The 17825-nt window shown below is 38.2% G+C and overlaps 2 protein-coding genes across 3 annotated transcripts in view; one reads left to right on the top strand and one right to left on the bottom strand.

Annotated features, from left to right (window-relative positions):
* LRRC18 (leucine rich repeat containing 18) overlaps window positions 1–4550 on the top strand; it is a 29559-nt gene extending 25009 nt beyond the window's left edge. Inside the window, exons 2-3 of one of the 2 annotated variants that reach the window (XM_043980869.1) lie at window positions 798–1652; window positions 4422–4550. In XM_043980869.1, the coding sequence (XP_043836804.1) occupies window positions 889–1652; window positions 4422–4455 (798 nt within the window). In that variant the 5' untranslated portion in view covers window positions 798–888 and the 3' untranslated portion in view covers window positions 4456–4550. Of the gene's footprint in view, window positions 1–797; window positions 1657–4421 lie in introns of those variants that run through there. The other variant, XM_043980870.1, reaches the window with a different exon arrangement.
* Window positions 1–17825, bottom strand: part of WDFY4 (WDFY family member 4) — a 346483-nt gene that overhangs the window by 99844 nt on the left and 228814 nt on the right. The window contains 2 exon segments of the mRNA XM_043980868.1: window positions 14653–14715; window positions 16927–17012. Coding sequence (XP_043836803.1) covers window positions 14653–14715; window positions 16927–17012 — 149 coding nt within the window.

Below are 17825 nucleotides of genomic sequence, written 5' to 3'. Positions count from 1 at the left end.
GCCTGACACATGGTAAGTGCTTAATAAATGCTTGTTGACTTGAATTAAGAGTTAATCAATCAAGAAAGAATAAAGGTATTCTGTGTAGCAGTGAGAGTCCAGTTGAAATCAGATGATATGAATTTCTGGTAGATTACAATCAGCATCATTACAATCAACAATCAACTATCTGAAGGGGTTTTTAGTGGAACAGGTCTAGGAATAGATAAGGGAGGTGATGGCTATGACCCAGTATTGGGAATTGGTAGAATGTGTCTAATAATAGGACAATGAACTATGGATTAGAGGAGTCTGTCTGTCTGTCTGTCTGTCTCTCACTCTATATATAGATAGACATGCATATATGCATATATTCATGTGTGTATATATGCATACATACAAATAAATATATACATGCATGTGTATATGCATAGACATATACTACATTCACATATATGCATACATGCACATACAAACATACATCTATACTTATGTGAGTAAATGGTTAACTGTTTAACTATATAATCCTAGAATTTCAGGACTAAAAGGAAATTTCATGATAATCTGGTCCAGGCTGCATATTTTAGAAATGAGGAAAACTCAGGTCACCTAGACAGGTGAAGGACCTTTCCTAAATTCATGCACAACTACTTAATAGCAGAGCTCAGACTAAAACCCAGGGATTGCGACTCCTTAGTGCTCTGGAAACTAAATTATATTCTTTTTTCATCATCTTGCTGTATTTCATCTTCTAGGAGAGCACTGTGATTTTTGAAGTTATATTCCTTTTCTGATGATTGTTTTCTGTTTTTCCCCAGAGTGTTTCTGCTAATATCTTCCATCCATTTCATCTCTTTTCCACCTGCTATCTATATCACCTACTATATCCTTCATCTTTAAGGAAGCAAAATGGCCAAAGGACGAAAAGGCCCTAAGGGGAAAAAGATTACCTTAAAGATCGCCAAAAACTGCATCAAGGTCACATTTGATGGGAGACGGCGTCTTGACCTAAGCAAAATGGGGATCACAAATTTCCCCAAGTGTATCTTAAAACTCAATGAAGTTGATGAGCTAGACCTGAGCCGGAATATGATCAAGAAGATACCGGAAAGCATTGCCAAGTTCCAGAATCTGCGTTGGTTGGATCTGCACAGCAACCTCATCGAGAAGCTTCCTGAGTCGATAGGTCAGTTGGGCTCCCTCCACTACCTCAACCTGTGCAATAACAAGCTAACAACCAACACCCTTCCCTTGGAACTAAGAGACCTGAAGAACCTACGTACGCTGAACCTGGGTTTGAACCATATCGATAATATTCCCACCACCCTTGGGTCATTGAAGGAGCTCCATGAGGTGGGTGTATTTGACAATCTCCTGACCTCTATACCCACTAGTATAGCCAAACTTCCCAAACTAAAGAAACTGAATGTGAAGCGCAACCCCTTTCCCAAAGATGATGAAGACGCAGCATTTATCGATTCCATAAAGCGGTTGGAAACCTTGTACTTGGTAGAAGAAAAAGACCTCTGTGCACCCTGCCTGAAGAAATGCCAAGATGCCCGGGACAAGCTGAATAAAATAAAGAGCATGGCACCAGCCCAAGCAAGGAAGCCAAACTTTGCAAATCTAGTTAACCCCAACTCGACAGCCAAGGAGACTCAAGAGGAGTGGAGGTGAACAGGGACCCTTTCCCTGGGAAAAGAGGGGGAAAATCTCACAAGGTTGATTGAACAGGCAGCACAATGTTCATCATGTCTGGTCATGTAGCTTCTCCAGCCAAGCCCATAAAACAGCTTTCCCTCATTCCTTTGCTTGTGGGTCTGGTGTTTTATTTTATTTTTTTCTCCTCAAACACACACACACACACACACACACACACACACACACACACACACAGAATCCTAAAAGGTCCACACCCCTCCTCTTGCCAATGAACAAACCATTTAGGCATCAGTCAGTGACAAGGGTAACTAACATGACTCAGCTTCTCTAATCTCCCCACTTTGGGACTTTGTAAATCTAGGAAGGATTAATGAGCTAAAAATGCTGAAGGATCTTGGGACTTATTAAAAGATAAATTTACCCTTGGTAGCTCTCAGGTTGAGACACATTTTGATATAACTTGGAGAACTAGAACTGGAGATAGGAGGTATGATTTAAAATCCTGCCTCATACATTATTGTCCCGCATATGAGTTGCCCATATCACCATGGACAAGTCACTTAACTTTTCAAGGCCTCAGTTGCCCTGTCTGTAAAATGGAAATAAAAATCCTTCTACTAATCACTCCGCTGTGTTGTTAGAGTGGGGGGATGCTTTCAAAACTTCAATGAGTTATGGGAGTTATTATTAACTTTCTCTCTCTAGTGTTACATTTACTTCTTACAAAAGAAAAATACTAAAATGGTCACTCATAAGCCTCTTATTCTCTTACAGTACATTTACTATTGGTAAGCAGTGGTGGTCTAGAATGTTTGGGCAGTCCTACTCAGTATTAGTTTTTTTTTTTTCTTGTACACTTGAGTAATGGACAAGTAGCTTGGCTGGCAGACTGCCAATGAAACTTATTCTGTGGGCTGAGTGATAGAATTGTTAAAAAAATATGAGACCACAAGAAAGGAATGTGATTGAATATGGGCCTACACAATGGCAAAGAAGTGTTTGAACAAGGAATAAACCGTCCCCTAAACAAATGAGATTGATTCACAGGTTTATTTATTAAAAAACTATTTCTGGACCTTCTATCCAATCTTAATTTCTTACATAGAATGGGAAGGAGCCCTCAGAGTCCATCTAATCTAAACCCCTCATTTTACAATGAGTAAACTGAGGCCCAGGGAAGTTAAGTGACTTTCCTAAAGTCACACAAGGAGCATGTATCAGAAACCAGGTCACATCCTGGGATCTCTGACCCCTTGACCAATGTTGTTTCCACCATATTGCGTTGCCTTCCATTTGTTCCAAAGGAGGAGTTTTCTTTTTTCTTTTTCTTTTCTTTTTTTTTCAGAGGAGGAGTTTTCTATAAACCTTAAAAGTGTATGTCTCAATCTCTTGTCCTTCTGTTATTCTCAGAGTCAGTTGTAAAGTCAGTGATTGAGATGGGGGCGAGGGAGAGGAGAGTTAGAGAATGAGTAGAGCCTGATGGTCTTTCTAGCTGGAAGCTACTAAGTCCCATTGATTGACTTCACAAACCTTTACCACTTTGCTGATTACCTTTCTTTGCATGTGCAGATAGCAATTACTCATGTTTACATTTGGCTTTTAAGCTTGCAAAACACATTTTCCCTATAGCAACCTTGAGAGGTAGGTTGTACAAGTATTAGAATTACTATTGTTATCATTGCTTTTGTATTTTTACCCCCAGCACTTAGCATAGAGATTGGCACATAGTTTTTAATAAATGCTTTCTCTTCTATTCATCGATCCTTCCTTCCTTCCTTCCTTCCTTCCTTCCTTCCTTCCTTCCTTCCTTCCTTCCTTCCTTCCTTCCTTCCTTCCTTCCTTCCCTCCCTCTTTCCTTCCCTCCTTCCATCCATCCACCCATTCTCATTTTTCAAATGAGAAAACTGAGGCTCAGCAAGGTTAGTTGAATTCCTTGCTGTCACACGGTTAGGGAGTTGTGGAGCCACAATTCAAACCCAGTTTTACTTCCCTCTATTCCAGTATCTTTCTGTTTATTTTATTCTGTAGGGAAAAAAAAAAAGTCTTATGGTCTCCACTCTGGGTTTTGCAGTTTCCTCACTGATGTAGGGATGTTTCCTGTTCAGAAGAACTTTTTGAGTCTAGAAACCCTTCTCAGGTTCCACTGGCATCACCTATGAGGGTTCCATGGTCGCTTGCTATAATAGCCCTGCCCTTCCTTTCCAATATGTTCATAAAGAGTCCAGAGGACATTTAATTCATTTCCACTTGGTTTACTGTGGTAGCTCTAGGAAAATGTGGTCAGGTAACAGAGAGGGAACTGCTTATTTAACCACTCAACACTGTGGCTTCTCCACTTTGAGTTATCTTCTGGGGTCATGCAAATCTAATCAGCACCGGGCAGTGCTGATGAATGGGGCAAAGGCTCCCAAGCCACAGATCCCAGCAGTGCATACACTGTACCATCACATAAAAGGATGGCTTTGTTCATTCTCATAGAATAAAGGGAACTGAACTTCAGATTGCAGCAAGGAGGATTTAAGTATGAAGAAAATATTCTTGATGGGAAAGTTAGTAAGGACCACAATACCATAAAACACAGGGAAATTAGAATCTCCTCCTCTGTAGATCTTAAAAAATGAAATATAAACCCTATTCAAGGTGATTTAAAGAAAATCCTATCTGAAGGCAGGGGGAGAGACTAGATGAACTGTTGAGGCCCCTTAAAGTCCAGTGATTTTATGATTTCTCTGCAGCCTGGAGCAATTGACTCACAGACTTTCTGTGTCTTAATTCCCCAGGTTATTGCACAGACTGCTGGAATCACCATCCTAGATTATGACAAAAAATTGAAGACTAATCAGCTAACATGAATGAAGGAGTTTGAAGATGAAAAGCAGTCAATTAGGAGAAGACTATCTAATATGAGGAGGGGAGAGTTCTGGGAGTCAAAAGGTATCAATTCTTTGTGCAGCCACTGAGTTTTTTCATGGGCTCGGGCACTTCCCTGCTTCACTGTGCCTCAGGCCCTGCACAGTTTGAAAACTTTGAGAATGTCCTTACAGAGACTATCTTTCAGCAGAAATAGGATGTTGAGTCTACATTAATGAAACCTACCTAGAAATGATAAAATGAGTGTAAAGAGGAAATCCAGACATGACCATGTACAAATTCACAATGGTGCATTCTGGAATGATCTGAAGGTTTTGTAGAGGAAAGAGATAAAGAGATACATGAGTTTAGTTGGAATGAGTAAGAAGAAGTTTTAATACTCAGCCTTGGTTTATTTCCCTAGATTTTTTTCAGAGAATAAATTATAGTATTGTCCACAAAGCACAGAGAGATTTCTGGGAAAAAATTTTATTAAATAAATGTTATGTTATTCACTAGTGTGTCTGTGTGTTTTCTGACCCTGTAGAAGGAAGTTGTTTAGGTCTATGAAGGTGAGTGGGGAGACATATCTATGTAGTAAGCGATCTTCATATCACATCTACTACCTCTATCCCTTTTCCACCCATACTTCTTAGTAATATTTTAACTCATTGTGGACTCTTTTTTAAAAGTAAATTTTTCCAAATAAAAATCGATTCTTTTTCTCTCTCATCTTACCAGCACCCCAAACCCAGCCAGGAAAAAGAAAAACCAAAACTAAAGCAAAACCCCTATAATAAAGATGTGTAGTCTAGCAAAACAAATTCTTATATATAGACCTATTTAGATCTATATATGACATGGCAATACATACATATATGTGTATTCGTATGTATGTATATACATATATATATAAATATGGAATGATTGGAATGATGGCACCTGCTGGAGAGCTACTGTAGGAAAGCTCCACCATGAGGAGAAGGTGTCTGAGGGCAAGCCATGTGGTCAGTTCCTTGGTGTCAGGAAGTGACGTTTGCTTATGGGTACTGTCTATCAAAGCTGCCAGCCAATCAACTTGAGGAGGAGGACACGAAGTAGGAAGCGGATGCTGGCGAAGGGGTTCTTCCTCATTTTTGTTCCTGACCTTGCCATGGTGGGTCGGATGATGAGGTCTCTTAGAAAAAGTTAGATTTTTACCTTTCTCTCTTATCCTAATGCTCTTTAATAAATACTTAAATGCTTAAATACTCTTTCTAAAGCTTATAATTTATTGGTGACCACTCATTAGATTTTAGATATTATAGCTAGGATTTTAGCCCTTACAAATACTTCAGTATATGTAGAGAACATATGTGCAATACACATTTATGTAGCAGATATATATACTCATATATACTTATGTATCATATATTTATGTATGTAGATACATATTTACCTATCAGATACATATATGCATGATCAAGATATAGATATATATTGATATTGACATAGATACATGCAGGTGGATATATCGCGACGTACATGTATATATATATATGTATATATATTCATATGCATGTATATGCATATATTTACACATGCATATGTATATGTATCAGTCTGCATTCTGAGTCATCACCTATCTATCAAGGCGTAAGTAGCATTTTTTATAATTTGTCCTTTAGAAATGTTTTGAGTCATTATTTTGAAAGAATTCTTAAGACTTCTAAAGCTATTTGTCTTTATAATGTTTTTGTTATTTAAATTTTCTCCAGATTCTGCTCTCTTCACTCTGCATCAGTTTATCTAGGTTTTGTTAAATTGTCCCTTTCATCATTTCTTATCACAAAATTATATTTCATTATATTTGTATGTCATGATTTATTCAGCCACACCCCAATTAATGGGGGCATTCCCTTAGTTCTTTCAGCTCTTCACCTCCACAAAAAAAGAGCTTCAATCAATATTTTGCAACATGGGTTCTTTTCCTTTTGGTGTGGCCCAAATTTTAAAGCGGCATGGAGCAACTTTGGCTATTAAAGAAACATTGTGTCTGTTGATTCAAAGAGTTAAATAAAATTTAGTGCTAATGAAGTTAAGATTTTTGCATAATGGTATCGGGATCAAAAGTGAGAAAGAAATAGCGTTGAAGGCAGAGTAGGGCTGACCATATTTGAGGCTAATGGAACAAGGGGGCTTAGGACTAAGAGTGGTCTAGGGATAAGATCTGAGTCTAGAATAGGAAAGCAGCTCTAACTGCACATTGAGGGATAAAAATAGGCTAACAAAGTCCCAGTGCTATTCTTTCTATTTCTAGTCATCAGGGTTGGGAATTCTACACATTTTCAGTTGACCAAATGTGTTTTATTAATCAAATCAAATTAATAATTTAAAAGTCATCACTGAACATATATGCTATGAGGTCTACAGTTGCTTTATCTATTTTTTTTTATACTGAACGTAACACACCAAACAAAATGGAAACTCCCATATGCATTGCAGGACAGAGAAAGAACATACATGAAACTGGAGGTTTGCTATTCTTTTTAAGCATATGATAGGTTCAACCTATATCTTTCAAAGCTATTGTTTGTACTTCTTATTGGGCTTTCTTAGTTTATGTGTCTGCATTTTTTAAAATGCCTCAATAATCCTTATTTTCTTTCTTTCTTTTTCCTGTGTCCCCTTCCCTCATCCTACCCATTATCACCAGGGTAAAAAAAAATGAAAAATAGAAAAACAAAGTCCTCTTGGCTAGTATCTAGCGGTATAGTTTGGCTCCTCATGAGTATGTTTAATTGAGAAGTGTAGAGAAGTACTCATTTCCATTAAATTATTCTTCAAAAAATTAAATGTGGTAAAAGTATAGAGATTAAAGAATAACAACTTTATATTTAAATAGTTAACATGATTCAGAACAAGAATTAAAGAAATGAAAATGCTTAGGTACAGCTAGGTAAATCTTGAGAACCATATAGTATTAGGAGTTAGTAGGGGCTTTGTTCAGTAATTTTTGAGTTGTGTCCTCTCCATGACCCCATTTGGGGTTTTCTTGGCAAAGGTACTAGAGTTGTTTGCCATTTCCTTCTCCAGGTCATTTTACAGATGAAGAAACTGAGGCAAACAGAGTTAAGCAACTTAATCGGGGTCACGAAGGTAGCGCATTAGAGAACTGGGACGTAAAAGCAAGTCCCCGCAAATCTTCAGTTATAATCAATCATGTTTTAGTCCCCTCAGACTTGAGTATCACACAGATTTCTAGTTCACAATGACTCTTCTTGAGTGTCTAGGGATTGTTTGGGACTTCAAGGTTTATATCTCATTTTGTATCGAAACCCTTTGCAGATATCTATCCTCCAGCCTTTGATTATCTTTAGTAACAGACTTTTAAGTGGTTATTGGCAACTAATAAAGAAGATAACCCTCTTCATAACCCTAACATGCTAGAAGGATGTCTTCCTTGCATCCTCTTTCTGGCAAAGGGAAAAAAACCATATAACATGATGTGAGTATGCTTTATAAAATACATTATCATTTTTTAATCAGAAGGTAGTAATTCTTTTTGGTTATTTTCCTCCAGATTTCTTCCCTTCTAACAGCTAGGTATTAACTGATTAATTTGCATCCAGTTGTTCTTCTTACTTAGATTAAAATTTCTGTGAGCTTTAAAAATCTATTTCCTAATATAGGAATCCCACTTTTAAGGGTACTGCTCTTCTTTTCATAGAATATGTTATTTTAAACTCATTAGAACCTGGGCTCAAATCCCGGTTCTTGTGCTTAATGATCTGCAGAGATGATAGGCAAGTTAGTTAGTAATAATTCTTCCATCTTTCTACTATTCAGGGAGCTGCTGATAGGGAGCTGAAATATGAGTAGGTGACTCCTAAAGCTCTTGCTAGTTTTAAATAGTTCTGAATCCTATGAAACAGAACCTATCAACATTCTGAAAGACATATTTATGTGTAAACATATATATACACAGACATACACATATACATGTGTGTATGAGTACACCTCTAGCATACATGCATGTATATATGTATGATTGCATACATACATAAATATGGTAAAATAATAATGTATTTTATAAAGCACACTCACATCATATAAATATACACATATATGTATATACACATATATGTGTATGTATATATAAATAATTTCTCCACATCCACAATACAGTATACAGTCTAGGTATTTAACCTTATAGATACACTGTGGGAAGGTATACACCGTGGGAAGGTATCTCTTAAATACAAGTTATGATTTTCATAAAAAACAATATGTAATTTTGATGATTTATTTCTTTAGTAAAAGATATTCTGTATAAGATAATCAGTATTCTCTTCAGTGATATGGCTCATGATTTGGGTCTAATCATCCCCCAAACAGAAACTTATTAGTTATTTCCACTGTGGTGACCAGTATACCCAAAGACAGACTGCATTAACAAAATACTTCATTTTAATTGAATTTGTACAAATAGCAGTGGTCAATGCTGGGAATTGTTTGTTTCTACAAGATTAGTTACTTGGAAACTGGCCCCTAGATAATAAAGAAATCCCATACCTGACTTTGTTGGGCTTTCAGATAAAGTGGGAAAGTACCCACAATCCAGAAAAGATACTCTTCCTCCCAACCCCCCTTCCCCATGCATTAGGAAAACTTGGGAACTCAAAACACTTCCATGGCATAAGAAACAGGAGTGGATAAGAGAGAGGGACAGTATGGTGGGATGAAAAGAGCCCTAAATCTGGAGTCTGAAGAGTCTGCTTCAAATTCCACTTCTGATCATTACCAACGATATGGCCTTGGGAAAGTCACTTACCTTCCCTGGGACTCAGTTTCCTAAGCTGTAAAATGCAGGGGCTGAGCTAGATGGCTTCTGAGATCTTTTTCAATTCTAGATCTATGATCCTATGACCCTGGAAGTCACTGAAATAACTAAAATTTGATCCCAAGAAGTAAGATAAGACTTTATAGGCATGTTCTACAGGAAAGCCTGACCTCCCTATTTCCCACCCCTCCCCTCCCCACCACCATGATGGGGCACTTTTTATGCAAGACCAACAGGGTGAGGAAAAGAAGCCATTGAGGCTGTTTTCCCTAACTTCAGAATCATGCTATGGACATGTTAGAAGGGTTGGCACAATTATTTTCAACTTGGTAACCCCCAAATCCATATAAAGTAGAACAATGCCCATCCATAAGGTGGCAATGACCTGTCACCACTATTCTAGGTGACAGGTATACTTTCATTGTATAGAACCTTCAAGTGCCTGACTTCATCTTCAAAATCATGGAAACACAACTGGTTCTTCAGTTCACCAATTTATTTAGTTACAGGTTGATTTGCATCCAACCCTATATATTTGTCATCATGTTGACAAAAAGGAAACAATACCAAAAAACATCCCATTCCCTAGAACCTTGAATCCTACCATTCATTGCTAAATAACAAGTAGCACCCAGAGACTCGGTGTGTATCAGCTGGAGGAGTGTTGGATGTGAAGTCAAAGTGTCTGCATTCAAATCTTAGCCCTGCTCCTTAAGATCCATCTGACTTTGGGGAAGTCACTTCATTTCTCTATAAAGTGAAGGGGTTAAGCTGGATGATCTCTGAGCCCTCTTTCAGTACTCAATCTATGATCCCTAAAATCAGTCACTCACACCTGATCTCCACGTATGTGCCCTGAGGTTCTCTGGAATCCTGTTCTCACATGACCTGGTTTAACCTTAGTATTCTATGATCCTCAGTTCATATCCCTTAAGGGAAAAAAGAAAAATAGTCACATAGAAATCTTTCAAAGGAAGTAAAAGAAGGTTCCAAATCTTGTCCTTCCAAAATCCAACCCCCCAGCCCTACCCCAACCTTCTTCCCATTTGTCTCTACTAGGAAAAGCAAAACAAAAGACAGCCGGGATTATTTGTTTTAGTGTTACTAAAGGAATATGAGAAAAGGGGGGAGGGAATGAATGGCAGGGACTTTGAGTCTTTGTAATTTTCTTGTAATTAAAATTGTTTCAAAGAAATATCACTTTTGTGCACAAGAGCAGGTTTTAGACATGCAATCCCTTCAGGGCATGGCTTGTGGACCAATGGTAGGAAGTGACACAGAGATGCATTTTGCCAGCATATTATCCAGGCGCTGAAGCATCACATAGGACAAGGTGCTGGCCAAGATTTAAACATACAGTAATTAACTCAGAACGAATTGCCAGGGGGCCTGTTCAGCTGTCTATTAGCAGCTTCCTGAATAACCAGAAGGGGGGAAGAATAATTGGTTACATCTTTTCACCCTCCCCTGGGCCAGAAATATGAAAAAGAAGGCTTTGTCTCCTGGGCACAGATGTGAGCCTGGGAACTTAAGTCTTGATGACCCAAGTATGGCTCTGACTGGCCCCCAGCAGAGCTGGGAAATTTTGTGAGGAGGATTTATTGAAGAAGTGGGATGCATTCCTGGGACTCCTTTTCTAATCGGAGGGTATATAATTATATAATAATGAATTCTTCTTTTATACAATGCCATCTGACATAGACTCTGTTCTGATATTTATCCAGAAAATCTTCTATCATCACACATTCGAAAAGCCTCAGCTCCATTGTAACAAATTTACAATGAGGTCAGTGGTAAAAAGAGATCCTCTTCTGGGTGTCCAAATAGTTTGAAGCCTTTGAGGAAGGAGTGACTTTTCCAGATTCCCTTCCTCCACCCCCACCCCCCATTACTCATCCTCTCAAAGATGACCTACAGTAGTTTACAAACAGATCTAGATCCAGATAACAGGTCAACAACCCCATTCATTTCTACACTCAGTTAGTATATACTTGCCCACTATATTAGGACACTAATGAGCCTTAATATTGGCCTTCATCCTCCAAAAAGTGCAAGTGAGAAGCCAGGTGAATGCCCAATAGCCCTCTGTGGTTGCTTTGTGGAAAGGATTTTAGGGAATAAATGCCATTGGACACCACTGTAGTTTTTTTTGTTTGTTTGTTTTGTTTTGTTTTGTTTTGACCATGTAGTTTGATGGCAATATGAGCAAAGCCACTGAGCTATGGGAAAGCTCAAGGGCCTAAATAATGAATTTATGATGAGTATGGTATAGAGTCCCAGCTATCTCCTAAGTTAAGTATGTTTTCTGGGCATCCTATATCTATATAGCTAGATATCATATATGTAATTATTGTTCAGTCATTTTCAGTCGTGTTTGACTCTTCATGATCCCATTTGGGTTTTTTTTGGCAAAGATACTGAAGTGGGTTGCCACTCATTTTACACATGAAGAAACTGAGGCAAACAGGAATAAGTGATTTGCCCAGGGTCACATGGCTAGTAAGCAAATGGCTAAGTCTGGATTTGAACTCAGGAAGATGAGTCTTCCTGACTCTAGATCCAAAACTCTATCCATTGTGCCATCTAGCTGTTCATCTATATATCGAGACATCATGTATGTAATGACAGTGCTACTTCCTCTAACAAGCCAGATTGTATAGCTCAACTATGCCCTCTTATCCCATGTGGCTCATGTTAATATCCTCCCTTAAATCTTTCATGGGGGTCCACCAAGATAGGGACATTTCTGTAGTTCTCTGGATATTGTTTGAGTATCACTAGAGTATGTGGTCTACCCCTTGATTATCTGTTTTTCTTTCCATATGACTGGCCCACCTTCTTTGCTAGCCAATCCATGAAGCCCATACACATATTCACCCATATCCAAGCACATATACTACAGTTCAAAGCCTTAGAGATTTATTGCCAGCTACACCTACATAAAGGGTAAACATTTCGTTTGTTTTTGGTTTTTGGTTTTTGGTTTTTTTGCAGGGCAATGAGGGTTAAGTGACTTGCCCACACAGCTAGGAAGTGTCAAGTGTCTGAAGCCAAATTTGAACTCAGTTCCTCCTGAATCCAGGGCTGGTGCTTTATCCACTGTGCCACCTAGCTGCCCCGGAGTAAACATTTTGAATGAAGGATTTGGGGTAAATTAAGATAGCTTTGAAGCTATAGTGCCATAATGAAATGCTTTGGGAAAGGACAGAAATGCTTTCCCATAGATCATTGGCACTGATCATATTTCTGTCAAACTCCAGGGGTGGCCGATGGCATCTATACTTGAAGTCCTCTCCACAATATAATAAAGGAGGGCCCAGCTTCTCACTCTCATTCTCCCAAGCAGCCTCATCTCATTTCTTTTGTTCCCCCTTCCCCAATCTATTTAACTGAAAGACAAGATCCAGAGAATTTAGGGAGTGAAATGACATTAAGGGTTCTGTCTCTGCACATACAATATTAGGGTTCCCTGGCAGAGCATCCTTTTCAGAGACTCTGGACCTTTATATAGAGGTCATTGGGAGTTATGGGGAATTTTTAAGCCTAAGGATGACATTTGTTTTGTACAAATATGAACTGTGATCAGTCACAGACACAGGGAGTTAAAAGACCTAGGTTTGTTGTTGTTGTTGTTGTTGTTGTTGGTGGTGGTGGTGGTGGTGGTGGTGGTGTGTGTGTGTGTGTGTGTGTGTGTGTGTGTGTGTGTGTGTTTGGGGATGGGGCAATGAGGGTTAAGTGACTTGCCCAGCTAGTGTCAAGTGTCTGAGGCTGGATTTGAACTCAGGTCCTCCTGAATCCAAGGCCAGTGTTTTATCCACTGTGCCACTTAGCTGCCCCCAAGACTTAGGTTTTAACCAGGTATTTCACAGGGTTAACATGAGCATCTAAGGAGGTAATAATATGTGGAAGATATTTTGCAAAACAAAGATATCATTTGATATTAGTCATAATTTATTCATTGTATTATTGCTGTTAAAAGAATTTTAAAAAACCCTTAATCTTAGCCCAGAGGACTCTGTTTAGATTTTGCTTAATGTCTTTATCAGGATTAGGTAGTTCATAGGCTTGGCTGTAGACATAAAGAGCTATTAGTCTGCTTTTAACAGGGAGATGCTTTTTTGTCACTGCACCATAGCAGTTGGTCATAATCAGTCCTAATTCCTCATTGCAATGCAGCAGCCCTGATTTGAGAGAAAGCTGTAAAACAGAAGGCACCCATTACCCGTGGAGTTTCCTGAATACTGGAATGACCCGATGGTCTTGAGCCCCAGTGGCTTTTCAGTCTCTTTAAGATTCACCTTGAACTTGATCCATATTTTTGGAATGATTTTGAACTCAATTTGCCCATTCGTCCTTTTATAAGCAATATTTATAAAATTCCCTATGCATGTTGCCATTACTAAGCATAATGCCAGTTTTCCAATTATAATTACTTCATATATGTGTATATATATATATATATATATTCTAATGAAAATCTATAAAGGAGCTAGAGACAGAAGGAGAGCTGGTTAAGTTTAATTAGACACATTATCATATGTCAATAAGAAAATTCAGAAGAATGAAAATAAAACATGAATATTTAAGGAAAATAGGTGCAATAGGTACAGGCTGTTACCTGTACATCCCCTGGTGGGAGAGGGGGTTTGGTTGAGAAATGATATTGTGTTTCCCTTTCAATAAATCAAGCAAGCAAGCAATAAGTATTTAGTAAATCCCTACTCTATGTAGGCCCTGGGGATACAAAGACAAAAATGAAATACTACCCTCGAAGAGGTTATGCTTATCTGGAAAAACAAAATGAATGCATAGAGATATATACAAATAACTATACCAAGGGTAAGGACTGGTCTTCTGAGTTCTTTTGGTATAAGGAATGCCTGGATAAGGAAATTCCCTTGAGCAGGGCAGTTAAGTATCTTTTCCGTGACCTGCAGTGTACATACAAAGTCTAAAGAAAAATGCAAGGTAATTTGAGATGGCAACTGCAGGTGGAAGGATCAGAAAAGGCCTCAAGTAGGAGGTTGTGCTTGAGCTGCATTTTGAAAGAACGCAGGGATTCTAAAAGCTATAGGTGATCATGGAGTATGTCTCCTTTACTAGAAAAAAAACCACCTCATTGAGTAAAGGAGATTTCAGGTAGGAAGGGGACAAGGATACTTCTAATAGATTTAGGGAGAGTGTCAGGAAAATATAGTGTATAATGGGTACGTAGACAAAGTGGCAAGGAAGAAAATGTGATACACTACATGAAACTGACACATTCTCCATCAAAACCAAGGTAACTATTAAATGGAACAGGTGTCTCAAGACCACATGTGGTAAGCCCCATGTTTTACCTTATATTAAGCGATTCTTCTGTGATGTTTTTCCCTTTTAGGCCAGGTTGTAAAGAACAAAAGCTACACAAAAAAGAAGAAACATTGGAATGGGTATTAGAACTCACTGGTCTTCCTTCCAACCTTTTTATATTCTCAGAGCCTTAAAGTGGTAACTACTGAATCTTTCCCTGTACCTAATTTCTTCTTCCTATTTGGTGCAAATATACCCTGGAATATCCAACATAAATATATAAAAAGAGCATTTTTCTCTCCCTCCCCTTCCCTAAAATCTTCCTCGTCACATACCCTTATCCCAAGGCACTGGGGACCATGGCTCTAAAGGGGTGCTTAGTTCTATGCAGTGGTTAGTTATTCTAATGCCTTTGCTGACTTAAGATTATAGCATTATAGTTTGAGAGTTAGAAGGGATTTTGGAAAGCATCTATTCCAACTTTTTCACTTAATAGCTGAGGAAACTGAGGCCTACAGAGATGAAGTGAAATTGTTCAAAACAATCCCAAGAAACAGAGTTTGAATTATGCTAATTACTGTTATTGTTGTTGCTGCTGCTTCTGTCTAGACAAGATTTCATAAGTATAGGGAACTCCCCTTATTATGACTCCCCTCATGATGTGGATGTTAATCAGAAATTTATCCTATCTTGTAGTCTTAGAGAGATGCCTGGGAGCATTGGGAGGGTGAGTTGCCTGTGGTTATGCAGCTATAGCTGGGCCTCAAATTAGGGAGACCTGGGTTCAAATCTGGCCTCAGACACTTACTAGCTTTGTGGCCCTGGATAAGACACTTAACCTCTGTCTGACTCAGTTTTCTTATCTGTAAAATAAGCTGGAAAAGGAAATGGCCAATCACTCCAATATCTTTACCAAGAAAACCCCAAAGGGGGTCAAGAACAGTCAGACACAATTGAAAACAACTGAACAACAACATCAACAAATGCAGGCAGTACATTATGGGCGAGTCTTGAAGCTGGATGTTTCTGACTTTAAAGCTTTCACTGTGGGAAAAGAGATTCTGGTTTCAAATCTTGGCTCTACAACTTACTCTCCGAGTGACCTTGGGTAAATCACTCTCTCTGGACCTCAGTTTTCTCAAATTCCTTGAAGTTCCCATCCAACTCTAAACCTATGATTTTGTGATCCTGTCCATTATGAAAATATTGTTTCCTGATACATTACAGGGAGAAAAAATGAACCATATGTTCATCATTGTGCGTATGCCCTTTTTGTGGTCTGTAATGAATTTTGAAGACCATGCAGATGATATGAGATACTGTTTTCTCAAAGCAGTCTATTTTAAATATCAGAAGTGAGAAAGAAAAACAGGCTTCCTTTTTTATTAAAAAAGCAGTATAGAAGTGAGACAGCATATGTTATTTGGAATTCTTCCAAATTAAAGACTTAATGAAAACACTTCATACCAGATTTGAAAGGACACCTGCATTTAAGTCACATGAATTTGATTTTTTTTTTTTTTAGTGAGGCAATTTGGGGTTAAGTGACTTGCCCAGGGTCACACAGCTAGTAAGTGTTAAGTGTCTGAGGCCGGATTTGAACTCAGGTACTCCTGACTCCAGGGCCGGTGCTCTATCCACTGCGCCACCTAGCTGCCCCGAATTTGATTTTTAAAATGAAATCACGTGATATTCGAGAGGAAAGAAATAGAATCTGAAAGTCTTAGGGCTAGAAGGAATGGTAATTGGTCATGTGGTCCACATTTTTTCCCTTCAGCCATGGCTTCCCTTGACAATTCCAGATCAACCATAGGGAAACAGCCATTTTAATCCCTAAGACTAAAGCTTGAGGACATTTCATAATTCTCCATCATTGACACAGAGGAGGAATGATGCCTAATCTCTCTTTCATACTTCAATCCATTACTTTATTACTGTTGTACAGATTAAATCTCCCTCACACTTTAGGAAGAAACAGTTGCAAAAACTGTGTCACCTGTTGGCCATTCTTATAGCAATGGGCCCCTCCTACCTTAAAGGGGGATGGAGGAGTACTGCTCAAATGATAATCTGTCTTTGGCCCGTGGTCTGCAGGAAATCCAGGTTTATCTCCATGCCAAAATGAGACATATGAATAAGACTCTGGGACAGGTTGTTTATCATTGTCATGTCCTAAATACCCATTATATGCTTGTGGTCAGTCTTCCCAGCGTTCTCCTCTTCTGGTTAATTTATCCAATCTCTTTAACATTCCCCTTCCCCCCTTCCCCCCCCCCACCCTATGCAGATCTTATTTCATAAATTTTTAACCCAATAATTACCTCTTGAATGCTTTGCTCCTGTCGCTGTTATGAAAGACAAGAAACTTGGAATAACCATTTCTGAAGAAGATTTCCAAGGCAGTCTCCTATTTAAAAAAAAAAATAGTTTTTACTGACTTGATTGATATCTAGATGATGAAAGGAGAATGTAAGTTCCCTGAGGGTCAAGGCTGTTTTCATTTGTTATCTTTGTGTCCCCAGCACCCAGAATATATCTAGGAACATAGTAGGTGCTTAATAATTACTTTTTAATGTACATTTTTTGTCTTTGTGTGACTAGTGTGTGTCACTAAATATTAATTGAATTGAATGAAAGAATATGAGGACACATTTTCTTCTTCTATGTCAAAGGGGTACTCCTTAGTTCAGAATGAAGGAAACAGCATTTACACAACATTTTGCAAACTTTCAAAATTACATAAATGCTGGTAATCTTTTTTAGCATAATGGGAGTCATGAGGAATGTAAAGGGACAAGAGGAGTTATGTAATTAACTCGCATTTCTTACCAACTTGTTTTAATTATTAGTTAGTCCCTCTATGGTTCTGTGAGGGAACTTTCATAAAAATATTTTATAAAATATTGTAAGTGTTTAAAAATATTTATAAAATGTTTTTTAAATATTTAAAATATTTTCCATAAAATATTTCACCAAGTGTTCATTATGTACATGGGCCACAGGGTATATAGCAGAACAGTAAATCAAAGCTTTTACCAGCAAAGCCTAATGTAACATAATTCCCAATTTAAAGTGACCATAGTTAATGAATTAAACGAGGACATGACACATCGTTAAAGCTTTTAATCTGGCCCAGTATTTGCTCTAATAAAAGCATTCCCTTATCCAGACATGGGAATGAGAAAACAATTTGTTATTCCTTCCAATCTAACCATTATTT

The sequence above is a fragment of the Dromiciops gliroides genome, chromosome 2 (assembly GCF_019393635.1).
Source record: "Dromiciops gliroides isolate mDroGli1 chromosome 2, mDroGli1.pri, whole genome shotgun sequence".
Classification (NCBI taxonomy): Eukaryota; Metazoa; Chordata; class Mammalia; order Microbiotheria; family Microbiotheriidae; genus Dromiciops; species Dromiciops gliroides.
Note: the sequence above shows the minus strand (reverse complement) of the source record. Positions and strands in the feature narration are given on the sequence as shown.